This window comes from Oncorhynchus mykiss, chromosome 23, assembly GCF_013265735.2.
Source record: "Oncorhynchus mykiss isolate Arlee chromosome 23, USDA_OmykA_1.1, whole genome shotgun sequence".
Taxonomy (NCBI): domain Eukaryota; kingdom Metazoa; phylum Chordata; class Actinopteri; order Salmoniformes; family Salmonidae; genus Oncorhynchus; species Oncorhynchus mykiss.
This window is the reverse complement of record NC_048587.1, coordinates 47,463,489-47,489,951: the sequence shown is the minus strand read 5'-3', so window position 1 is coordinate 47,489,951 and position 26,463 is coordinate 47,463,489. Positions and strand designations below refer to the sequence as shown.

At 43.8% G+C, this 26,463-nt stretch overlaps 2 protein-coding genes across 3 annotated transcripts in view; both read right to left on the bottom strand.

Annotated features, from left to right (window-relative positions):
• LOC110502883 (eukaryotic peptide chain release factor GTP-binding subunit ERF3A) overlaps positions 1–18,770 on the bottom strand; it is a 30,220-nt gene extending 11,450 nt beyond the window's left edge. The window contains exons 1-13 of one of the 2 annotated variants that reach the window (XM_036960634.1): positions 18,569–18,770; positions 18,257–18,371; positions 18,005–18,065; positions 17,759–17,875; positions 15,653–15,694; positions 10,614–10,883; positions 10,430–10,463; positions 10,178–10,255; positions 9,881–10,061; positions 9,388–9,542; positions 3,639–3,779; positions 1,502–1,595; positions 2–82 (exon numbers count right to left, since the gene is read on the bottom strand). In XM_036960634.1, the coding sequence (XP_036816529.1) occupies positions 2–82; positions 1,502–1,595; positions 3,639–3,779; positions 9,388–9,542; positions 9,881–10,061; positions 10,178–10,255; positions 10,430–10,463; positions 10,614–10,883; positions 15,653–15,674 (1,056 nt within the window). In that variant the 5' untranslated portion in view covers positions 15,675–15,694; positions 17,759–17,875; positions 18,005–18,065; positions 18,257–18,371; positions 18,569–18,770. Of the gene's footprint in view, position 1; positions 83–1,501; positions 1,596–3,638; positions 3,780–9,387; positions 9,543–9,880; positions 10,062–10,177; positions 10,256–10,429; positions 10,464–10,613; positions 10,884–15,652; positions 15,695–16,040; positions 16,453–17,758; positions 17,876–18,004; positions 18,066–18,256; positions 18,372–18,568 lie in introns of those variants that run through there. The other variant, XM_021581229.2, reaches the window with a different exon arrangement.
• A 1,265-nt stretch (positions 18,771–20,035) lies between these two features.
• On the bottom strand, positions 20,036–22,181 carry LOC110502887 (meiotic recombination protein DMC1/LIM15 homolog). The gene is made up of 5 exons (XM_021581233.2): positions 22,080–22,181; positions 21,669–21,713; positions 21,264–21,410; positions 20,494–20,566; positions 20,036–20,306 (listed from the first exon to the last, which is right to left on the bottom strand). The coding sequence occupies exons 1-4, from the start codon at positions 22,086–22,088 to the stop codon at positions 20,519–20,521; spliced, it is 249 nt and encodes an 82-aa protein (XP_021436908.2). The 5' UTR covers positions 22,089–22,181; the 3' UTR covers positions 20,036–20,306; positions 20,494–20,518.
• Between the last annotated feature and the right edge of the window lie 4,282 nt (positions 22,182–26,463).

The window sequence follows — 26,463 nt, the reverse complement described above, 5'->3', positions numbered from 1 at the left end:
CCCTGTTAGGCATCATGACCAGCTGCTGGGCTTTGGCAATGAACCCAGATTCCAGCTTCCCCAGGATCACAGTGCCCATATCCTGAACACAGAGCACCACCAAGACCAGGTTAAAGGTTATTCTACCAGTTATAGTCAGTGGCCTTGTGGTTAGAGTGTCCACCCTGAGATTGGGAGATCGATCCCCAGCCGAGTCATACAACAGACTGTAAAAATGGTACCCTATGAGTCTCTGCTCGGCACTCAACATTAAGGAGATAGTTTGGGGGGGGGGGAAGGTTCTGCGGTAGACTAGTGTCCTGTCCAGGGGCTGTTGTACATGTACGTCAAGCTGCCTCACGCTACAGAAACAGAAGATAGGCTCCTGCCCCTATGAGCCGGTCCGGCTCAAAGCTACTTACTTACTACAAGTTAAAGAAGATTGTATTATAACACTACATCCTTTGTTTCCTTTCTCATCCTCTACTCCGATCTAAGAGGTTTTTATAAACCTCGGAGAGTGGGGTCACGGCCAGTGTCTGTCATTATCAACAGCAACCCTGGAGAAATTAGGGTTAAGTGCCTTGCTTAAGGGCACAGAAAGATCTTTCACCTTTTTGGCTTGGGAAGTAGGGGTTCTGATGGTGCTTAAATCCACAAAATTAGTGAACTAGGCCTTTATTACCCCTGTATTAGCAGAGACAAATGCTCATCAACACCCCCCTCAGTTAAAGGAAGTGGTACTAAGGGTTAGGAAGGACACTGCAGTTTACTACGGATTCTGCTCACACCAGGTTACCATAGAAAATTAGCACTTATATTGAATTAATAAAAAAACTAAAACGGATTCTGTCTAGTCAATTAAAATGGTTGTTTCTTTTCTCTTCTATGCTCCCACCTAAGATGACTTAATTGAGTGTACTACCGTCTAGCGCTAAGCTGTTGATCCCCACTGCCAGCTAGTCTAACAACCTAACCAGCCGCCAATTAACTGGACCGTAATCCCATTATATCAACTGAATAGCAGATCTAGTTAGAGCTCCTGGGTTTCATAACACCCCTCTTACACAACCACAGCAGTGTGTGTGTGTGCGGAAGACCTGCTGAGAAAGCTATACAATATAATTTCCTTCCTTCTAACCTGTTCCAAAACACCTGCTGGTGAAACCGGTGCCAGAAAGCTAAATTATCTTGTGGAGAAAATGGCTGTGCTCTGCTGTCCTTGGCTACAGTAGGGAGGACTTGGAAGGACACCCAGAACGGAACAGAGGGCCTCATCTGGATGTGATGTGGGAAGGCCAGTGTGTGTGTAGGTAGCAGCTGCACAGTGCTGCATTATCTTTGTCATTTAGCAGTCATTTCATAAGCCTTTGTCAAACTCTCAGATAATGTATTCATAATGGATTATTAATTACTACAGAATAAGATGGAGTGGTTAAAAATTATGCAAGTTATACCGTTGAGTGCAATACAGAGCTAGAGATATGTAACTGGGATAACTCATGACAGCAGTTGAGCTCACCTTGTATTTGTCTACGATGGGTAATCTGACAGGGCCATCTGTGATTCTGTTGAAGCTTGGCAGGCTGTCCAGATGTGGGATGAATGGCAACCCCCTGGCAATGAAGAACGACTGGGACAATCAATTATTATCTTTTCTAATAATACATTTATGGATTATCAATTATTATGGGGACAGAGAGAACTTTGATAGCTTCATAGAAGTTAGCAGAGCTGTTTTATGGAGGAGGAAAAAATATACATTGATTTGATGGACTGTTATGAAAATAAAGACTTGACAAGCAACCGCCACTCAGCACCCCCAGAGGGATTGACTTTCGTGTACAGTTGAAGTCGGAAGTTTACATACACCTTGGCCCAATACATTTAAACTCAGTTTCACAATTCCTGACATTTAATCCTAGTAAAAATTCAGTTTTAGGTCAGTTAGGATCACCACTTTATTTTAAGAATGTGAAATGTCAGAATAATAGTTCAATTACTTATTTCAGCTTTTATTTATTTTATCACATTCCCAGTGGGTCAGAAGTTGACATACACTCAATTAGTATTTGGTAGCATTGCCTTTAAATTGTTTAACTTGGGTCAAACTTTTCAGGTAGCCTTCCACAAGCTTCCCACAATAAGTTGGGTGAATTTTGGCTCATTCCTCCTGACAGAACTGGTGTAACCGGTTTGTAAGCCTCCTTGCTCGCACACGCTTTTTCAGTTGTGCCCACAAATTTTCTATAGGATTGAGGTCAGGGCTTTGTGATGGCCACTCCAATATCTTGACTTTGTTGTCCTTAAGCCATTTTGCCACAACTTTGGAAGTATGCTTGGGGTCATTGTCTATTTGGAAGACCCATTTGCATCCAAGGTTTAAGTTCCTGACTGATGTCTTGAGATGTTGCTTCAATATATTCACATAATTTTCCTCCTCGTGATGCCATCTATTATGTGAGGTGCACCAGTCCCTCTTGCAGCAAAGCACCCCCACAGCATGATGCTGCCACCCCCGTGCTTCACGGTTGGGATGGTGTTCTTCGGCTTGCAAGCCTCCTCCTTTTTCCTCCAAACATAATGATGGTCATTATGGCCAAACAGTTATATTTTTGTTTCATCAGACCAGAGGACATTTCTCCAAAAAGTATGATCTTTGTCCCCATATGCAGTTGCAAACCATAGTCTGGCTTTTTCATGGCGTTTTTGGAGCAGTGGTTTCTTCCTTGCTGAGCGGCCTTTCAGGTTATGTGGATATAGGACTCGTTTTACTGTGGATATAGATACTTTTGTACCTGTTTCCTTCAGCATCTTCACAAGGTCCTTTGCTGTTGTTCTGGGATTGATTTGTACTTTTCACACTAAAGTACGTCCATCTCTAGGAGACAGAACATGTCTCCTTCCTGAGCAGTATGATGGCTGCGTGGTCCGATGGTGTTTATACTTGCATACCATTGTTTGTGCAGATGAACGTGGTACCTTCAGGCATTTTGGAAATTGCTCCCAAGGATGAACCAGACTTGTGGAGGTCGACAATTTTTCTGAGTTCTTGGCTGATTTCATTTGATTTTCCTATGATGTCAAGCAAAGAGGCACTGAGTTTGAAGGTAGGCCTTGAAATACATCCACAGGTACACCTCCAATTGACTCAAATTATGTCAATTAGCCTATCAGAAGCTTCTAAAGCCATGACATAATTTCCTGGAATGTTCCAAGCTGTTTAAAGGCACAGTCAACTTAGTGTATGTAAACTTCTGACCCCCTGGAATTGTGATACAGTGAATTATAAGTGAAATAATCTGTCTGTAAACAATTGTTGTAAAAATGACTTGTGTCATGCACAAAGTAGATGTCCTAACCGACTTGCCAAAACTATAGTTTGTTAACAATACTTTTTTGGAGTGGTTGAAAAACGAGTTTTAATGATTCCAACCTAAGTGTATGTAAACTCCCGACTTCAATTGTACTTTCTGCAGAGAATTGAGGGGAGGTTGACTTACATGTACTTTCTGCAGGGAACTGAGGGGAGGTTGACTTACGTGTACTTTCTGCAGGGAACTGAGTGGAGGTTGACTTACGTGTACTTTCTGCAGGGAACTGAGTGGAGGTTGACTTACGTGTACTTTCTGCAGGGAACTGAGGGGAGGTTGACTTACGTGTACCATGTGCACTCCTCTATGGGCTCCTTTAGGTTGGCTCCCGTCAGCCCAGAGCAAGGCATGAAGTAGATGTCCTTCTTTGGGTTGAAGCCCACCTTCTTCAGAAATGGCACCAACTTCTCTTTACATTCCTCATACCTGTGGTGGAGAGGGAGGAGGATGGGGTATTTTACTGTGTTAAATATCAATATCAATGTTACAATGTTGACTAATTGAGGAACACAATCTCCATTTTTATATCTTTACTATTCTATGACTGTCTGTCATAACCAGCCATGCAGCATGAGGGTCAAACAACACATTAGATGGGAAACTGTAGACTCTGCATTTGGCTCTCTCTAACAAGATGCATGTACATACAGTGCATTCGGGAAAGTATTCAGAACCCTTGAATTCTTCCACATTTTGTACGTTAGAGCCTTATTCTAAAATGGATCAAATCTTTTTTTAAATCAATCTACACACAATACCCCGTAATGACAAAGCGAAAACAGGTTTGTAGAAATGTTTGCAAATGTATTACAAATATAAAACTGAAATAACACATTTACATAAGTATTCAGACCCCTTACTCAGCACTTTGTTGAAGCACCTTTAGCAGTGATTACAGACTCGAGTCTTTTTGGGTATGACGCTACAAGCTTGGCACACCTGTATTTGGGGAGTTTATTCCATTCCTCTCTGCAGATCCTCTCATGCATTATCAGGTGGATGGGGAGCGTTGCTGCACAGCTACTTTAAGGTCTCTCCAAAGATGTTAGATCGGGTTCAAGTCCGGGCTCTGGCTGGGCCACTCAAGAACATTCAGAGACTTGGCCACTCCTGCGTTGTCTTGGCTGTGTGCTTAGGGTCGTTGTCCTGTTGAAAGGTGAACCTTCACACCAGTCTGAGGTCCTGAGTGCTCTGGAGCAGGTTTTCATCAAGGATCTCTCTGTACTTTGCTCCGTTCATCTTTCCCTCAGTCCTGACTAGTCTTCCAGTTCCTGCAGCTGGCATAACATCCCCACAGCATGATGCTGCCTCCACCATAGGTATGGTACCAGGTTTCCTCCAGACGTGACACTTGGCATTCAGGTCAAAGAGTTAAATCTTGGTATCATCAGACCAGAGAATCTTGTTGCCTTTTGGAAAACTCCAAGCGGGCTGTCATGTCATGAGGGGTGGCTTCCATCTGGCCACTGTATCACAATTCCAGTGGGTCAGAAGATTACATACACTAAGTTGACTGTGCTTTTAAACAGCTTGGAAAAATCCAGAAAATTATGTCATGGCTTTAGAAGATTCTGATAAGTGATGTCAATGAACCTGAGTCAATTGGAGGTGTATCTGTGGATGTATTTCAAGGCCTACCTTCAAACTCAGTGCCTCTTTGCTTGACATTATGGGAAAATCAAAAGAAATCAGCCAAGACTTCAGAAAAAAAATTGTAGACCTCCACAAGTCTGGTTCATCCTTGGGAGCAATTTCCAAACGCCTGAAGGTGCCACGTTCATCTGTACAAACAATAATACCCAAGGATAAACACCATGGGACCGTGCAGCCGTCATACCACTCAGGAAGGAGACGCGTTCCGTCTCCTAGAGATGAACGTACTTTGGTGAGAAAAGTGCAAATTAATCCCAGAAGAACAGCAAAGGACCTTGTGAAGATGCTGGAGGAAACAGGTACAAAAGTATCTATATCCACAGTAAAAGTCCAAATATCGACATAACCTGAAAGGCCGCTCAGCAAGGAAGAAGCCACTGCTCTAAAACCACCATAAAAAAGCCAGACTACGGTTTGCAACTGCATATGGGGACAAAAATCGTACTTGAAATGTCCTCTGGTCTGATGAAACAAAAATAGAACTGTTTGGCCATAATAACCATCGTTACGTTTGGAGGAAAAAGGGGGAGGCTTGCAAGCCAAAGAAAACCATCCCAACTGTGAAGCACGGGTTGGCAGCATCATGTTGTGGGGGTGCTTTGCTGCAGGAAGGATTGGTGAACTTCACAAAATAGATGGCATCATGAGGCAGAACAATTATGAGATGTTGCTTCAATATATCAACAAGACATCAGTCAGGAAGTCGAAGGTTGGTCGCAAATGGGTCTTCCAAATGGATAATGACCCCAAGCATACTTCCAAAGTTGTGGCAAAATGGCTTAAGGACAACAAAGTCAAGGTATTTTGGAGTGGCCATCACAAAAGCCCTGACCTCAATCCCATAGAAAATGTGTGGGCACAACTGAAAAAGTGAGCAAGGAGGCCAACCAACCTGACTCAGTTACACCAGCTCTGTCAGGAGGAATGGGCCAAAATTCACACTACTAATTGTGGGAAGCTTGTGGAAGGCTACCCTAAACATTTGACCCAAGTTAAACAATTTAAAGGCAATGCTACCAAATACTAATTGAGTGTATGTAAACTTCTGACCCACTGGGAATGTGATGAAAGAAATAAAAGCTCAAATAAATTGCTCACTACTATTATTCTGACATTTCACATTCTTAAAATAAAGTGGTGTTCCTAACTGACCTAAGACAGGAAATTTTTACTAGGAATAAATGTCAGGAATTGTGAAAAACTGAGTTTAAATGCATTTGGCAAAGGTGTATGTAAACTTCCGACTTCAACTGTACATATGAGATGAGTAACGTTGGATATGTAAACATTATTAAAGTGCTGTTATTTAAAGTGACTAGTGATATCTTTATTATTTTATTTAAGTGGCCAAAGATTTCAGTCTATGTTGGCAGCAGCTTCTCTATGTTAGTTATGGCTGTTTAACAGTCAGATGGCCTAGAGATAGAAACTGTTTTTCAGTCTGTCGGTCCCATCTTTGATGCACCTGTACTGACCTCGCCTTCTGGATGATAGCAGGGGGGAACAGGCAGTGGCTCGAGTGGTTGTTGTCCTTAATGATCTTGTTGGCCTTCCTGTGACATCAGGTGCTGTAGGTGTCATGGAGGGCAGGTAGTTTGCCCCCGGTGATGCATTGTGCAGAGCGCACTACCCTCTGGAGAGCCTTGCGGTTGAGGGAGGTGCAATTGCCGAACCAGGCTGTGATACAGCCCGACAGGATGCTCTCGATTGTGCATCTGTAAAAGTTTGTGAGGGTTTCAGATGACAAGCCAAATTTCTTCAGCCTCCTGAGGTTGAAGAGCCGCTGTTGCGCCTTCTTCATCATGCTGTCTGTGTGGGTGGACCATTTCAGTTTGTCCGTGCTGTGTATGCCGAGGAACATAAAACTTTCCACCTTCTCCACTACTGTCCCTTCAATGTGGATGGGGGGGGGGGGGGGTGCTCCCTCTGCTGTTTCCTAAAGTCCACGATCATCTCATTTGTTTTGTTGACGTTGAGTGAGAGGTTATTTTCCTGACACCACACTCCGAGGGCCCTCACCTCCTCCCTGTAGGCTGTCTCGTCGTTGTTGTTGATCAAGCCTACCTCTGTAGCGTCGTCTGCAAACTTGATGATTGAATTGGAAGCGTGCATGGCCAAGCAGTTATGGGTGAGGGAGTACAGGAGAGAGCTGAGAACGCACCCTTGTGAGGCCCCAGTGTTGAGGATCAGCGGGGTGGAGATGTTGTTACCTACCCTCACTACCTGGGGGCGGCCCGTCAGAAAGTCCAGGACCCAGTTGCACAGGGCGGGGTCGAGACCCAGGGTCTCGAGCTTAATGACGAGTTTAGATGGTGCTATGGTGTTAAATGCTGAGCTGTAGTCAATGAACAACATTCTTACATAGGTATTCCTCTTGTCCAGATGGGATAGGGCAGTGTGCAGTGTGATTGCATTGTCAGTTGACCTATTGGGGCAGTAAGCAAATTGGAGTGGGTCTAGGGTATCAGGTAGGGTGGAGGCGATATGGTCCTTGACTAGTCTCTCAAAGCACTTCATGATGACAGAAGTGAGAGCAATGAGGAAATGGTCATTTAGTTCAGTTACCTTGGCTTTCTTGGGAACAGGAACAATGGTGGCCATCTTGAAGCATGTGGCGACAACAGACTGGGATAGGGAGAGTGAATATGTCCGTAAATACACCGGCCAGCTGGTCTGCGCATGCTCTGAGGGGGCGTGTAGGGATGCCGTCTGGGCCGGCAGGCTTCCGATGGTTAACAAGTTTAAATGTTTTACTCACGTTGGCCACGGAGAAGGAGAGCCCACAGGCTTTGGTAGCGGGTCATGTCAGTGGCACTGTATTGTCCTCAAAGCGAGCAAAGAAGTTGTTTAATTTGTCTGGAAGCAAGACGTCTGTGTCCGTAAAGGAGCTGGTTTTCTTTTTGTAATCCATGATTGACTGTACTTTGCCACATGTTTGAGTCGTTGAATTCCGACTGTACTTTGTCTCTATACTGACGCTTTGCTTGTTTGATTGCCTTGAGGAGGGAATAGCTGTACTGTTTGTATTCGGTCGTGTTTCCGGTTGCCTTGCCATGATTAAAAGCGGTGGTTCGCACTTTCAGTTTTGCGTGAATGCTGCCATCAATCCACGGTTTCTGGTTAGGGAAGGTTTTAATGGTCACAGAGGGAATGATATCTCCGATTCACTTGCTAATAAACTCACTCACTGAGCCAGCGTATACGTCAATGTTATTGTCTGAGGCTATCCGGAACATATCCCAATTGATTGTAAGGAATTCTAGGTCGGGTGAACAAAAAAAAACTTGAGTTCCTGTATGTTTTTGTGATTTCACCATGAGTCGTTAATCATTAGGCATACACCCCCACCCTTCTTCTTACCAGAGAAATATTTGTTTCTGTCGACTTGATACATATAGAAACAGGTGGCTGTACCGACTCTGACAACATATCCCGAGTGAGCCATGTTTCCATGAAACGGAGAATGTTAGAATCTCTGATGTCTCTCTGGAAGGCAACTCATGCTCTAATTTTGTCCACCTTGTTATCTAGAGATTGGACATTGGCGAGTAATATGCTCTGAAGTGGTGGATGGTGTCCTCGCCTTCTAAGTCTGACCAGTAGGCCGTTCCGTCTGCCTCTCCTGCTGCGACCACATTTTGGGTCGGCCTCTGGGATGAGATCGCATGTCCGGGGTGAAGGTCTGAACAAAGGATCCGCTTCGGGAAAGACGTATTCCCGGTCGTAATTATGGTAAATTGACGTCGCAGAAAACATTTGACCTCTGTCATTGCCAACAAAGGGTATATATCAAAGTATTGAGATAAACTTTTGTTATTGACCAAATACTTATTTTCCACCATCATTTGCAAATAAATTCATTAAAAATCCTACAATGTGATTTTCTGGATTTTTTTCTAATTTTGTCTGTCATAGTTGAAGTGTACCTATGATGAAAATGACAGGCCTCTCTCATATTTTTAAGTGGGAGAACTTGTACAATTGGTGGCTGACTAAATACTCTTTTGCCCCACTGTAGCTAGGTGTGTGCTTTCCAAATCATGTCCAATCAATTGAATTTACCACAGATGTACTCCAATCAAGTTGTAGAAACATCTCAAGGATGATCAAAGGAAACAGGACTCACCTGAGCTCAATTTCGAGGTTCATAGCAAAGGGTCTGAATACTTATGTAAATAAATAACGCATCTCTTTTTAATTTTTATTACATTTGCAAAAATTTCTAAAAACCTGTTTCGCTTTGTCATTATGGGGTATTGTGTAGATTGATTAAAAAAATATATTTAATCCGTTTTAGAATAAGGCTGAAATGTAACAAAATGTGAACAATGTCAAGGGGTCTTAATACTTTCCGAATGCACTGTACATTGTACTGACTGACCTTTCCAAGCTCCAGTTGACAGTGGGGTCGTCCATCTTGTTGACGAGGACGATGAGGTGTTTGACTCCAGCCGTCTTGGCCAGCATGGCGTGCTCCCGCGTCTGACCTCCCTTCTCAAAGCCTGTCTCAAACTCTCCTTTTCTGGCCGAGATCACCTGACCACAACATAGGGTTACGTTAGACTAGCATAGGGTGCAGAAGATAATGATAAACACTAGGGTACTGGGGTATACCTTACAGGTACGGTACATTATCTACTGTGTAGACTTTTCAGAACTAGAATGCATGTTAGAAAATACTCTCATTATATAGTTATGTCAGTCCTCTTCTTATCACACAAAATCCATTGCTAAACAAATGCAGTCTCAGTCAACTTGTCTACTGGCAACGATACAACTAACAGGGACACAGGGGCCTGTTTTGCCTTAACGCAGCAGATATGAAAAGTGGCCAGTGAAATGCCTTCCACTAAGCATTGTTTGGGAAAACTCACCAGCACTGCCAGGTCAGCCTGTGACGCCCCACCGATCATGTTGGGGACAAAGCTTTTGTGGCCTGGGGCGTCCAGGATAGTAAAGTGCTTTTTCTCTGTCTCAAAGTAGGCTCTCCCCACCTCCACCGTCTTCCCCTTGTCTCTCTCCTCCTGGTTGGTGTCCAGAGCCCAGGACAGGTACCTGGCGAGCAAGATATGGATACAAGATGAAAAAGTCATATGAAAACGTTTCAGTCATTTTTATTATTTCCAAGCATATACATAACTGAATCTAGTCACACCAGAAGGTAAACTCACCATGTTTCTCTGTTCTTTTCTTTGGCTTCTCTTTCATATTTCTCCAGGGTTCTTTTCTCCACCATTCCTGTCAAATACCTCCAATAAGAAAGATAAACAGAGATTGCCTGATCTGATGAATATAGGAGAGAACATTTTATTTCTAGATAGCCATGGCATTTAGTAGCAATATCAAACCGTAGAAGAAAATGTTAAGCCATCTTCAGTAACCTGAAACTAGGAATAGTTATTGATAACCATGTTATTACTCACATGATCTGACCTCCAATAGTTGATTTACCAGCATCTGAAAAAAAGAAAACTGGTCTTCAATCCAAATGAATACAGACAATTTCTAACAGCACTTGCTGTAAGAAATTGCACTTGCACACCATGAATAAAAAAAAATGATGTAGGAAAGAAGACCATGAGGTAAGAGTATACAGTAGGAACGCACCCACATGCCCGATGAACACCACATTGACATGCTCCTTCTTCGGGGCGTCTGGTGGGAGGGGGATTACTTTGAGCATGGGCAGCTCCTCCTCCTCTTCCTCTTCCATCATCTCCTCCTCCTCCTTTCCCTGCACCACCTCACTGGAACCCCCCTCTCCTCCCAGGGCTCCCCCTCCTCCTGGTTCTCCTTCCCCGGGCTCCTCTTTCTGCTCCCACGTCTCCACCTCCACCATCATGTCTGCTTCTGTCCCTCCTCCGTTCTCCACTGGAGCTAAAGGACAAAAGCAGCACTTGTTTACCACTGATGTAGACCATGAAACAATGCTCTTTTGTTGAAGGTAGTCCGCACATCCAGCAGATTTCACAGGTGCATGATGGGTATATGAGATAGCTTGTGAACAGAGGAGAGTACCGGCACACTGTTAATCTAAACTGTGTGCGGAACTGCACGGTGACTGCAGGTTCTCTTCAAACAATGCTCTTTGATCTCTGACCTCATACACTATAACATGGAAATTGGCTTATTACACATTTATTACAGAGTTGTGGTCACCTACAGTGCCTTCAGAAAGGATTCATACCCCTTGACTTATTCCACACTGTGTTGTGTTACAGCCTGAATTCAAAATTAATATAATAAAACCTTCTCACCCATCTACACAAAATACCCCACAATGACAAAGTGAAAACGTTTTTAGAAATTCTAGCAAGCTAATTTACATAAGTATTCACACCCTTGAGTCAATACATGTTAGAATCAACTTTTGCAGCGATTACAGCTGTCCATTGCTAGAGAGCCATTTTCCAGTCTTGCCATAGATTTTCAAGACGATTTAAGTCAAAACTGTAACCAGACCAATCAAGAACATTCAATCTCGTCTTCGTAAGCAACTCCAATGTACATGGCTCAAAAAAATATAGGGAACACTAAAATAACACATCCTAGATCTGAATGAATTAAATATTCTTATTAAATACTTTTCTTTACATAGTTGAATGTGCTGACAACAAAATCACACAAAAATTAAATGGAAATGAAATTTATCAACCCATGGAGGTCTGGATTTGGAGTCACACTCAAAATTAAAGTGGAAAACCACACTACAGGCCGATCCAACTTTGATGTAATGTCCTTAAAAGCATTTCGCTACACTCGCATTAACATCTGCTAACCATGTGTATGTGACAAATCAAATTTGATTTGATTTTAAAACAAGTCAAAATGAGGCTCAGTAGTGTGTGTGGCCTCTACGTGCCTGTATGACCTCCCTACAACGCCTGGGCATGCTCCTGATTAGGTGGCGGATGGTCTCCCAGACCTGGACTAAAGCATCCGCCAACTCCTGGACAGTCTGTGGTGCAACGTGGCGCTGGTGGATGGAGCGAGACATGATGTCCCAGATGTGCTCAATTGGATTCAGGTCTGGGGAACGGGCGGGCCAGTCCATAGCATCAATGCCTTCCTCTTGCAGGAACTGCTGACACACTCCAGCTACATGAGGTCTAGCATTGTCTTGCATTAGGAGGAACCCAGGGCCAACTGCACCAGCATATGGTCTCACAAGGGGTCTGAGGATCTCATCTCGGTACCTAATGGCAGTCAGGCTACCTCTGGCGAGCACATGGAGGGCTGTGCGGCCCCCCATAGAAATGCCACCACACACCATGACTGACCCACCGCCAAACTGGTCATGCTGGAGGATGTTGCAGGCAGCAGAACGTTCTCCACGGCGTCTCCAGACTCTGTCACGTCTGTCACATGTGCTCAGTGTGAACCTGCTTTCATCTGTGAAGAGCACAGGGCGTCAGTGACGAATTTGCCAATTTTGGTGTTATCTGGCAAATGCCAGACGTCCTGCACGGTGTTGGGCTATAAGCACAACCCCCACCTGTGGACGTCGGGCCCTCATACCATCCTCATGGAGTCTGTTTCTGACCTCTTGAGTAGACATATGCACATTTGTGGCCTGCTGGAGGTCATTTTGCAGGGCTCTGGCAGTGCTCCTCCTGCTCCTTCTTTCACAAAGGCGGAGGTAGCGGTCCTGCTGCTGGGTTGTTGCCCTCCTACGGCCTCCTCCACGTCTCCTGATGTACTGGCCTGTCTCCTGGTAGCGCCTCCATGCTCTGGACACTACGCTGACAGACACAGCAAACCTTCTTGCCACAGCTCGCATTGATGTGCCATCCTGGATGAGCTGCACTACCTGAGCCACTTGTGTGGGTTGTAGACTCCATCTCATGCTACCACTAGAGTGAAAGCACCACCAGCATTCAAAAGTGACTAAAACATCAGCCAGGAAGCATAGGAACTGAGAAGTGGTCTGTGGTTATCACCTGCAGAACCACTCCTTTATTGGGGGTGTCTTGCTAATTGCCTATAATTTCCACCTGTTGTCTAATCCATTTGCACAACAGCATGTGAAATTTGTCAATCAGTGTTGCTTCCTAAGTGGACAGTTTGATTTCACAGAAGTGTGATTGACTTGGAGTTACATTGTGTTGTTTAAGTGTTCCCTTTATTTTTTTGAGCGGTGTATATTTGGCCTATTGTTCTGCTGAAATGTGAATATGTCTCCCAGTGTCTGTTGGAAAGCAGACTAAACCATCCTCTTGGATTTTACCTGCACTTAGCTCTATTCCATTTATTTTTATCCTAAAAAACTTGCCAATGACAAGCATACCCATAACATGATGGAGTCACCACCATACTTGAAAATATGAAGAGTGATGTGTTATGTTTGAGACAAATCCAACACAACGCTTTATATTCAGGACATAAAGTTCATTTCTGTGTCACATTTTTTGCAGTTTTACTTTAGTGCCTTATTGCAAACAGGATGCATGTTTTGGGATATTTTTATTCTGTACAGGCTTCCTTCCTTTCACTCTCATATTTAGGTTAGTATTGTGGAGTAATTACAATGTTGTTGAACCATCCTCAGTTCTCCTATCACAACCATTAAAAACTCTGTAACTGTCACCATCGGCCTCATGGTAAAATCCCTGAGAGGTTTCATTCCTCTCTGGCAACTGAGTTCGGAAGGACGCCTGTAACTTTGAAGTGACTGGATGTATTCATACACCATCCAAAGTGTAATTAATAACTTCAACACACTCAAAGGGATATTCAATGTCGGCTTCTTTTCAACATGTACCAATAGGTGCCCGTTTTTGCAATGTATTGGAAAACCTCCCTGGTCTTTGTGGTTGAATCGGTGTTAGAAATTCACTGCTCAACTGAGGGACCTTACAAATAATTGTATGTATGTAGTACAGAGATGAGGTAGTCATTCAAAAATTATGTTAAACACTATTATTGCGCCTCCCGGGTGGCGCAGTACTGCAGCGCCAGCTGTGCCACCAGAGACTCTGGGTTCGCGCCCAGGCTCTGTCATAACCGGCCGCGACCGGGAGGTCCGTGGGGCGGCGCACAATTGGCCTAGCGTCGTCCGGGTTAGGGAGGGGATGTCCTTGTCTCATCGCGCACCAGCGACTCCTGTGGCAGGCCGGGCGCAGTGCACGCTAACCAAGGTTGCCAGGTGCACGGTGTTTCCTCCGACACATTGGTGCAGCTGGCTTGCGGGTTGTTAAGAAGCAGTGCGGCTTGGTTGGGTTGTGTATCAGAGGACGCATGACTTTCAACCTTCGTCTCTCCCGAGCCCGTACGGGAGTTGTAGCGATGAGACAAGATAGTAGCTACTAAAACAATTGGATACCACGAAATTAGGGAGAAAACGGGGTAAACTTTTATTTAAAAAACTCCATTATTGCACACAGAGTGAATCCATGCAACTTATTATATGACTTGTTAAGCACATATTTACTCCAGAACTTATTTTAGTCTTGCAATAACAAAAGGGTTGAATACTTAGTCACGCCCTGACCTTAGAGATCCTTGTTATTCTCTATGTTTGGTTAGGTCAGGGTGTGATTTGGGTGGGCATTCTATGTTCTCTATTTCTTTGTTTTTGGCAGAGTGTGGTTTCCAATCAGAGGCAGCTGTCTATTCTTGTCTCTGATTGGGGATCAAACTTAGGTAGCCCTTTCCCCCAATTTCAGTTGTGGGATCTTATTTTCTGTTTAGTGTCTGTGCCTGACGGAACTGCTTGCTTTCATTTTTTGTGGTTATTTTGTTTTTTGGTGTCATCAATAAAAAGACGATGTACGCCTACCACACTGCGCCTTGGTCTTCTTCTCCGAACGAGAGCCGTAACACTTCTTGACTCAAGAAATTTCAGCTTTTCATTTTTAATGACTTTTTAAATTTTAAAAATCCATTTTGACATTATAGGGTATCAACAGTCACTCAGAACTCACTTCCCCTCGTGTCCTCTCTCTCTCTCTCTGGCAGGCTACAGTTTCAGCCAGGTGTCACACTAACAGAAATATCAGGCGTATGTAACCGGAGTAGATGTGCACAGCGGCAGTGTTCTCTGGCCAAATGTAAAACATATATAGGGCTGGTCAACACAGTACCTCTACAGCAACATTCCCTGAAAATACAACAACTGGACTGCTCGATTTGGTTATACCAGTCTAACAAACGTCATATCCTCTATCTGTTTCCACGTGTTCCAGTGTACTAGTATATTTTAGGCATAGGCCTGTGATGTTGCATCATGCTATAGATGTGCATGTAGGGAGTGCAAGCCTGCCAACCCTCCCAGTTGGACCTTGTCATGTCTCCCAGAACTGGCCTTCAGGCCTAGGCTACCTCCCAGTGAGCAGTAGGCCTTAAGAGATGTTTCAATGTCTGAATGGTAGACAATACTGACTGACGGACATTTGTAATCTCTTCTGGAATGAGTTGGGTGGGAGTTGGCAAGGCAACCTTCTGCAGGTAAAAAATAAAGATTGAAACCTAAAGGTTTTTAAAAAAACACTTGTGATACACATCTTCAACAAACAATCTGATACCGTCTGACTGTCCAAAAAAAATAACATTGTGTAAAGTACAACACACCTGAGTGGCAAAGGGAAGTAAAAGATGGAAGAATAGTTAGCTCCATAATAATATAGTAATAAACACAAAGCACATACCAACTGTTTCTGACAGCTCCATGCTGGCAACTGTCTCAGCACCTGTGAAGAGACAAGTTGTTGCGTTTATCATTGGCATTAAATGGACATTGGAGGTTTTGGAATAGGAATCCAGTAACGTTATGGGTGATGGCTTAACAATAATAATAATAGCATCATGAGCAGTAGGCCTAGCTATAAATGTTGCACCATCATGTCAAAACAGTCACATTAGGGTTGAGCAATATCATACACTGGTCTAGTGAGCTTGCTTAGCTAACGTTACAACCCCAAGATAGCTAACGTTATCTAGCTAGGTACTGTAGCTAACCCGGCTAACCCCAGGCAATAAGAGCAGCTGTCAAAATCCCGTTATTACAACACTCCACAACATCACACACTAAACTACCGTGACCGTCGGATATTGGGATTTCCGTGAGGCTGCTTTGAAAGAAGGTCGGTACAAACACCGCCGCGTTGACATTCGGGACAAACGGCTTGGCATTGACGTTGAGAGCGGCGAGAGCGGACTGGAGTCCCGCGGCGTCTCGGGCCTCGGCATCCTCCTCCTGCTCCCACGAATCCGGGGCTGTGTCTCGCGGGTCCATGGCAGAGTTAGCTAAACTAGCTAGCTGGCTTGACTGTGAATAACGCACCCGGCTTGATGTCCGTTCTGTTATCTTCCTACTTATGTTAAAATAATTCGCGATGCTTCACTGTGTCTTATTTTGGGAGGCATATGGTGAGCCGGTGTCTCACAGAGACGAGACCGACGACAGAGAGAGAGACGTAAACCACAGTTCCACAACGAACCGCTGGGAGGGCTCCTCGAGGGGGTAACCCTGGAACTACAGAACAATGCATTCTGGAAGGTGGGGTTGAACGTAAAAGCTGTCTATCGCCACTCTGTAAACCGGTAAATATGAACGTTAAAAACAGTATACTAATCAGAGTATACACATCCTTAATTTTACTAAACTCAACAACAAAAAAATCTAACATTAAATAGTACAGATAAACAGTATAAGTATTCAAATCAGTTATGATTTGAAAAAAGCTGCCCAATGGTGAATCCATGAGGGTCTTTCACTCTTTGGCATCAGCAATTCCCCCGGAGTGAAAGTGGCCTCGTTCTCAGGCATATCAGGACTGCAGGAGACCATGGAAAATAATGAATCTACGAGAGGAGGAAGATCTTTCTCTATAGGTGAGAAAATCATATTTGACAACTTCTTTACAATGATTTATTACTAAGGAATAATGAGAACAACATATATTGAGTAAGTGAACTTTAAGACTCGGATGGGGCCATAGTGTCTCCTGACCCCTCCCGTCTCAGCCTCCAGTATTTATGCTGCAGTAGTTTATGTGGGCTAGGGTCAGTTTGTTATATCTGGAGTACTTCTCCTGTCCTATTCGGTGTCCTGTGTGAATCTAAGTGTGCGTTCTCTAATTCTCTCCTTTCTCTCTCTCGGAGGACCTGAGCCCTAGGACCATGCCCCAGGACTACCTGACATGATGACTCCTTGCTGTCCCCAGTCCACCTGGCCATGCTGCTGCTCCAGTTTCAACTGTTCTGCCTTATTATTATTCGACCATGCTGGTTATTTATGAACATTTGAACATCTTGGCCATGTTCTGTTATAATCTCCACCCGGCACAGCCAGAAGAGGACTGGCCACCCCACATATGCTCTCTCTAATTCTCTCTTTCTTTCTCTCTCTCGGAGGACCTGAGCCCTAGGACCATGCCCCAGGAATACCTGACATGATGACTCCTTGCTGTCCCCAGTCCACCTGACCGTGCTGCTGCTCCAGTTTCAACTGTTCTGCTTTATTATTATTCGACCATGCTGGTAATTTATGAACATTTGAACATCTTGGCCATGTTCTGTTATAATCTCCACCCGGCACAGCCAGAAGAGGACTGGCCACCTGGTTCCTCTCTAGGTTTTTCCTAGGTTTTGGCCTTTCTAGGGAGTTTTTCCTAGCCACCGTGCTTCTACACCTGCATTGCTTGCTGTTTGGGGTTTTAGGCTGGGTTTCTGTACAGCACTTTGAGATATCAGCTGATGTACGAAGGGCTATTTAAATAAATTTGATTTGATTTTGATTTAAGACAAATTACCTGTCAAATATCTTGCCGATTCTCAACTCTCCACGTCCTTTCTTCAAGCTGATTCGTGTGGTGGACCCATGCGCCAGGATGTGCCCTCCAATCGGCTTTTTGGGATCAGCTTGGAACCTGACAGAGACAAGAGAAACACTCAGATCAGAATTACAGGCCAAAATCTGTAAGAAATTTAGCCAAGCGAGTGAGTTTCCGTCCAATTTCAAACCAAACCCTAGTCCCCACATCAGGCTAGTCACTTACGACATCCCAGCTCCAGGGTCTGCAGTCATCCGATTGGTGACAAACACCGCAACGTTGTACTCTAGGGAGAGGAGAAAGGAAGACATGAATATCAATATGTACAAATTAATATTTAAAAAATATGTATATCCCATCTCCATCAATCCAAGGTTTATGCAAAATTCAAGAGTTATTCTGCAGAGTTATTCTGCTGCGATGTACATCTATTATTTCCATAGTTCCCATATAAATCTGCAAGAGCTGTGGCCAGACCTTCAGATATCTTCTGCAGACGAGAGAGCATCTAGGCCAGCTTCTGTTGTCTCTCTGCCAGCTCCCCTCGGCCAGAGAAATCTACCCGGAACAGAGCCATGATGGAGTCTATGATCTGAGGGCAGGAATGGGAAAGACAGACACAAGATATTATAAATGCTTATTACACATAATAATGCATTATATCTGTCGACATTAACTAAAGTGTTACCGAAAGACAAGTACAGTGATAGAAGTTGACACTAAGAAAAAAATACTAACATAAAACAATATGACAGGTGATGTTGTTTATATTTTCTTTTCATTTAATACCAGAAGTTTGAAGATGCCTCCCTCCTCGTGGAATTTGGCCGCCACAAAATCCAACAGCTCCATCTGGTGTTCACCTGAAGTTGAAACCTAATTAGGGACATAGTAGTGCAGTAGAGTAAGTCCAAGATGCATGGTCCAAACCATACAAAAGCCTTATCCTCTGATGTCATAAGTACCCATTAGAAAACACAGAAATTATCCTAAAATGTATACAGTAAAAAAATATACAAACAGACTCAAAATGTATACTTAACATTTCTATCTAACATTGTGAAACAGCTTTTCTCAGACAATATGTTCTCAGGTTTAGGCAGTAATTGTAACGGTTGTCGTCTGGAGATAGAGAGGACCAAAGCGCAGCGTGGTTAGTGTTGATCTTTTTAATGGAAAACTGAACACTTCAAAAAAACACAAAACAACAAAGTGACAACCGAAACAGTTCTATCTGGTGCAGACACACAAAGACTGAAAATAACCACCCACAAACCCCAACAGGAAACAGGCTACCTAAATATGGTTCCCAATCAGAGACAATGACTAACACCTGCCTCTGAGAACCATATCAGGCCAAACAAGAAACCCCACATAGAAACAGAAAACATAGACTGCCCACACAACTCACGCCCTGACCACACTAAAACAAAGAAAATACCAAATAACTATGGTCAGAACGTGACAGTGTATAGCCGGCATCAATTGTCCCGGAACTTTAACACGTTTCAGGATGAGTACTAGGAACTGACACATGTGGCATCAGACAGCTAACACGCTCCTCAGGGTGAATGCCGTGCATACTATGCCAAACCAACAGCTCTCGCTCTTCACTCTCCTCCAATTTGATCAACAACTCCTCGAATGCTCATAATCTCCCCTCCATTCACTCTCCTCCAATTTGTCCAATAACTCCTCAACATTCTCACTCACACCTCAACTTCACCGACTGCTCTGATTCTATCCTCGGCTCCTTACGGTAAGCACGGGAAGTTGGCACAGGTCTCCTACCTGAACTCGCCACACTCCCCGTGTGCCCCCCCCCACAAAAATTTTGGGACTGCCTCTCGTGCTTCCAGCCGCTGTGCTTTTGCTGCCTCCAGCTCTGCTTTGGGGCGGCGATATTCCCCTGGCTCTGCCCAGGGTCCTTTGCCATCCAACTCATCCTCCCATGTCCATTCCTCCTTCTTGCACTGCTCCTGCTGCCGCTGCCTGTTACCACGCCGCTTGGTCCTTTTTTGGTGGGTGGTTCTGTAACGGTTGTCGTCTGGAGATAGAGAGGACCAAAGCGCAGCGTGGTTAGTGTTCATCTTTTTAATGGAAAACTGAACACTGAAACAACAAAGTGACAACCGAAACAGTTCTATCTGGTGCAGACACACAAAGACTGAAAATAACCACCCACAAACCCCAACAGGAAACAGGCTACCGAAATATGGTTCCCAATCAGAGACTATGACTAACACCTGCCTCTGATTGAGAACCATATCAGGCCAAACAAGAAACCCCACATAGAAACAGAAAACATAGACTGCCCACCCAACTCACGCCCTGACCACACTAAAACAAAGAAAATACAAAAGAAAGAACTATGGACAGAACGTGACAGTAATGATAAGAGAGGTACTGTTTAATGAGTAAGTTAGATGTCTTATTGGTGTAGGCTCGGGCGTATAACACATTGTCCAACACAGCATCATGGTCCACGTTGAACCTGTCTGCTATGTCCTTCAGCCTGTCTGGACGACTAGAGGGTCACATCAGGTTAAGGAAAACATAGGATTTCATAAGAGACTATTGGCTGAGTCATGTGAATAAAAAAACACTGGGATACTTATGACCCTGTATCCTCAGAAATACTTGCAACGGTAAGGGTGATTTTAAACTGATGCAAATTTGACTTTATAGATTAGAGCTCAGGTAAATTAGGATACAAAGTGTTCTCTGTGTCGATGAAGATTACTTTTCCTCCTGTGTAGCCATCCTCTCCAGGAAGCTGGGCTGTGACTGGAGAACAACAGAGACACGGACTAAATGACAAAAATCTATGTAATAATATCTGAATATTTCTAAAACCTGACTTCCAAGACAGTACAACCTAACTGGGACTACCGAAAATACCCCTCAGCCATTCACTTACCACAGTGTGTGAGAGCTGGGTCTTGTCTGTCCGAAACTCTGAGGGACTAAACAGTTACTATGAAAGTATGAGTATCTGACTCAGTTCAGGTTAATGTTAGCCATTGGGCCTTAACTTCTTGTCTTATACATCATGAGCATGAGATTTATCATAACTTTGACTGGGGGACCCACAGAGCTCACCTCCAAATGCCTCAGTGATTACCATGCTCTCCATACCTCCCCCAAGTAGTTTACTGAAGACAGACGGATCAAAAGAGAAAAATTGGAGTACCCAAAATGTATTACTATAAAAAGTTATGAACATATGAGCATGTGGCGAATCTCAACTCAAACTCTATGCTTCCAGTGTTGACGCGGAACAATTGTTTCCTCTTCGCACTGTATTCAAATGCTGTCAGGAAACCTTTGGTCTAAAATAAAAATGTATTCAACATACTAGGCAACAGGATTTTGAGTTTGTCTTACATTGAATAATGTTTGTTTTTTTACATTGTTGACAACAAAACTAATCATGAAAAATCAAAGTCCCCTATTCTGAAGTAGACTCAGGTGAGTCTCTCACCAGCATTTTCCCAGCAGCTTCTTTGATCTTGTCCACCTTGGCCTCTGAAAGGCCCTTGATGTTACACAGGGCTCTGCGTATGGTCATCTGGATCCCCTTCACTATGCAAATACCCACAGACTTCAGCTTCTTTAAATCTGCCATGTTCTGTATGGATGGAGGGTGGGAGGGATGGAGAGGAGAGAGAGTGAAAGGGAGAGAGGGAGGGGTGGTAGTGGGAGAGAATGGAGAGTGAGGAAGAGAGAAAGAGAGAGGGGGGGGTTGTTTACTTATTAGTTTTGAGGTGTAATCTTGAGTTGGTCTATCTACCAACCCATGACTAAGTATCTATAACATATTATACACCCTGTCAAGGGTCAGCGCTGTCTAACCACTGTCCTTGACATTGTTTTCAGATATACTCACAAGTCCATGCTTCTGTAGGGTGTCTATGTTTTGGAAAAATGACTCCTGGGGGTAAAGAACATGACCAAACAACCTCATGTCCATGTTGAGAAGTAACATATGATCTGACTGTGTCTGACACACCACTTACGCCAGATGGAAGTTACCATCACCAAAACATATATTAGCTATGTTGTTATCAATGATTATCAAAGAGTTGTAGCTAACTTCCTAGCTACAACAATCCATTCTACCAAGAAAAACCTAAAATTATGCTAGTAGTAGCAACGAGATGGCTAGTGGCTAACAAAACTGACAACCGTAGCCAGGCTGGCAAGCAAGCTAAAATCAAAGACTGTACAGTATGAAGATAGGCAAACACTGCTTCTCCAATAAAGATAAATAGTAATGGTGTCTTTTTGTAAGCACTACCTCCGCCATGGTTGTTTGAACAAAGCCTACGGGGAAAATGAATGGCGTATTTTGTAGTCTTTGGAGGAAAAATGTTTTCCCGCACTCAAGTCGCGAATATTGTTCCGCTAATACAGGACTAGTAAAGGCACAGTGCACTTAATTTGTGATTTTAAAAAAAACTAAAAGTATTTGAATGTTTACCAGCATTTGCAACTTGAGTCTAATAATTATCTGTACAAAACAGTTCATCTAAAACAAAATGTATTAGTCACATGAGCCGAATACAACAGGTGTAGAATTTACAGTGAATTGCTTACTCACAAGCCCTTAACCAACAGTGCAGTTTTAACAAAATACCAAAAAAAAAAGTAAGAGATAAGAATAACAAATAATGAGGTAATTAAGGTAATATGTACATGTCTGTAGAGTTATTAAAGTGACTATGCATAGACAATAAACAAAGAGTAGCAGCAACGTAGAAGAGGGGGGGAGGGGGGGCAATGAAAATAGTCTGGGTAGCCATTTTATTACAAGTTCAGGAGTCTTAAGGCTTGGGGGTAGAAGCTGTTAAGAAGCCTTTTGGACCTAGACTTGCCGCTCCGGTTCTGTTTGCCGTGCGGTAGCAGAGAGAATGACTAAGGTGGCTGGAGTCTTTGACAATTCTTAGAGCCTTCCTTTGACACTGCCTGGTATAGAGGTCCTGGATGGCAGGAAGCTTGGCCCCGGTGATGTACTGGGCCGTACGCACTACCCTCTGTAGTGCCTTGCGGTCGGAGGCCGAGCATTTGCCATACCAAGCAGTGATGGAACCAGTCAGGATGCTCTCGATGGTGCAGCTGTAAAACCATTTGAGGATCTGAGGACCCATGCCAAATCTTTTCAGTCTCCTGAGAAAGTCCAGGATCCAGTTACAGAGGGAGGTGTTTAGTCCCAGGGTCCTTAGCTTAGTGATGAGCTTCGAGGGCACTGTGGTGTTGAACGATGAGCTGTAGTCAATGAATAGCATTCTCACATACAGTTGAAGTCGGAAGTTTACAAACACTTAGGTTGGAGTCATTAAAACTTTTCTTCACAAATTTCTTGTTAACAAACTCTAGTTTTTGCAAGTTGGTTAGGACATATACTTTGTGCATGACAAAGTCATTTTTCCAACAATTGTTTACAGACAGATTATTTCAATTATAATTCACTGTATCACAATTCCAGTGGGTCAGAAGTTTACCTACACTAAATTGACTGTGCCTTTAAACAGCTTGGAACATTCCAGAAAATGATGTCAAGGCTTTAGAAGATTCAGATAGGCTGACATCATTTGAGTCAATTGGAGGTGTACCTGTGGATGTATTTCAAGGCCTACCTTCAAACTCAGTGCCTCTTTGCTTGACATCATGGAAAAATCAAAAGATATCAGCCAATACCTCAGAAAAAAACCTGTAGACATCCACAAGTCTGGTTCATCCTTGGGAGCAATTTCCAAATGCCTGAAGGTGCCACGTTCATCTGTACAAACAATAATATGCAAGTATAAACACCATGGGACCACGCAGCCGTCATACCACTCAGGAAGGAGGTGCGTTCTGTCTCCTAGAGATGAACGTACTTTGGTGCAAAAAGTGCAAATCAATCCCAGAAGAACAGCAAAGGACCTTGTGAAGATGCTGGAGGAAACAGGTACAAAAGGATCTATTATCCACAGTAAAATGAGTCCTATATCGACATAACCTGAAAGGCAGCTCAGCAAGGAAGAAGCCACTGCTCCAAAATCGCCATAAAAAAGCCAGACTAGGGTTTGCAACTGCACATGGGGACAAAGATCATACTTTTTGGATAAATGTCCTCTGGTCTGAAGAAACAAAAATAGAACTGTTTGGCCATAATGACCATTGTTATGTTTGGAGGAAAAAGGGGGAGGCTTGCAATCTGAAGAAATCCATCCCAACCGTGACGCACGGGGTTGGCAGCATCATGTTGTGGGGATGCTTTGCTGCAGGAGGGACTGGTGCACTTCAAAAAATAGATGGCATCATGAGGCAGGAAAATGATGTGGATATATTGAAGCAACATCTCAAGACATCAGTCAGGAAGTTAAAGCTTGGTCGCAAATGGGTCTTCCAAATGGACAATGACCCCAAGCATACTTCCAAAGTTTTGGCAAAATGGCTTAAGGACAACAAAGTCAAGGTATTGGAGTGGCCATCACGAAGCCCTGACCTCAATCCTATAGAAAATGTGTGGGCAAAACTGAAAAAGCGTGTGCGAGCAAGGAGGCCTACAAACCTGACTCAGTTACACCAGCTCTGTCAGGAGGAAAGGGCCAAAATTAATCCAACTTATTGTGGGAAGCTTGTGGAAGGCTACCCTAAACGTTTGACCCAATTTAAATCAAATCAAATGTATTTATATGGCCCTTCGTACATCAGCTGATATATCAAAGTGCTGTACAGAAACCCAGCCTAAAACCCCAAACAGCAAGCAATGCAGGTGTAGAAGCACGGTGGCTAGGAAAATCTCCCTAGAAAGGCCAGAACCTAGGAAGAAACCTAGAGAGGAACCAGGCTATGAGGGGTGGCCAGTCCTCTTCTGGCTGTGCCGGGTGGAGATTATAACATAACATGGCCAAGATGTTAAAAAATGACCAGCGTGGTCAAATAATAATAGATACAGTAGTTGTCGAGGGTGCAGCAAGTCAGCACCTCAGGAGTAAATGTCAGTTGGCTTTTCATAGCCGATCATTAAGAGTATCTCTACCACTCCTGCTGTTTCTAGAGAGTTGAAAACAGCAGGTCTGGGACAGGTAGCACGTCCATTGAACAGGTCAGGATTCCATAGCCGCAGGCAGAACAGTTGAAACTGAAGCAGCAGCACGGCCAGGTGGACTGGGGACAGCAAGGAGTCATCGTGCCAGGTAGTCCTGAGGCATGGTCCTAGGGCTCAGGTCCTCAGAGAGAAAGAGAGAATTAGAGAGAGCATAGTTAAATTCACACAGGACACCGGATAAGACAGGAGAAGTAATCCAGATATAACAAACTGACCTTAGCCACCCGACACATAAACTACTGCAGCATAAATACTGGAGGCTGAGACAGGAGGGGTCAGGAGACACTGTGGCCCCATCCGATGATACCCCCGGACAGGGCCAAACAGGAAGGATGTAACCCCACCCACTTTGCCAAAGCACAGCCCCCACACCACTAGAGGGATATCTTCAACCACCAACTAACAGTTAACAATTTAAAGGCAATGCTACCAAATACTAATTGAGTGTATGTAAACTTCTGACCCAATTTGAATGTGATGAAATAAATAAAAGCTGAAATAAATCATTCTCTCCACTATTATTCCGACATTTCACATTCTTAAAATAAAGTGGTGATACTAACTGACCTAAGACAGGGAATTTTCACTAGGATTAAATGTCAGGAATTGTGAAAAACAGAGTTTAAATGCATTTGGCTAAGGTGTATGTAAACTTCCGACTTCAACTGTAGCTGTTCCTTTTGTCCATGGGTGAAAGGGCAGTGTGGAGTGCAATAGAGATTGCATCATCTGTGGATCTGTTGGGGCGATATGCGATTTGGAGTGGGTCTAGGATATTTGGGATAATGGTGTTGATGTGAGCCATGACCAACCTTTCAATGGTGGTCTGCTTGAAACATGTTGGTATTACAGACTCAGCCAGGGAGAGGTTGAAAATGTCAGTGAAGACACTTGCCAGTTGGTCAGCGCATGCTCGGAGTACACGTCCTGGTAATCCGTCTGGCTCTGCGGCCTTGTGAATGTTGACCTGTTTAATTGACCTGTTTAAAGGTCTTACTCACATCGGCTGCGGAGAGCGTGATCACACAGTCGTCCGGAACAGCTGATGCTCTCATTGCATGTTTCAGTGTTACTTGCCACGAAACAAGCATAGATGTTATTTAGCTCGTCTGGTAGGCTCGTGTCACTGGGCAGCTCTCAGCTGTGCTTCCCTTTGTAGTCTGTAATAGTTTGCAAACCCTGCCACATCCGACGAGCATCTGACCCAGCGTAGTACGATTAGAGCCTGTGTAGTATCTGATAATACTTGTGGAATATGAAAATACTTGTTTTCTAGTTTCTTTAAATACTTTGCAAATGCAACTTATGTGTTAACTGAAATGGTCTATTCATTCCTTTTCAGTAGAACCTCTTATCCAAAGCAACTTACAGTAGTGAGTGCATACATTTTCATACTGGTCCCCCATGGGAATGGAACCCACAACCCTAACATTGCAAATGCCATCCTCTACCAATTTAGCCACATCATCACAAACCACTTGATGTCTCAATATACTCATTTACTGTATTGTGCATTGTTATTCTTCATGGTGATGGAAAGTCTACAGGTACAAACCTAGATGACCACCAGCCTATGTATAATACA

What these genes read in the sequence shown, in the direction of transcription:
- LOC110502887 (XM_021581233.2), bottom strand. An exon ending in CCCTACAGAAGCATGGACTT is followed by an intron (nt 21,411 to 21,668) that starts GTGAGTATATCT and finishes CCATCCATACAG; the next exon opens with AACATGGCAGATTTAAAGAA. An exon ending in AAGCTGCTGGGAAAATGCTG is followed by an intron (nt 20,567 to 21,263) that starts GTGAGAGACTCA and finishes GTTGTTCTCCAG; the next exon opens with TCACAGCCCAGCTTCCTGGA.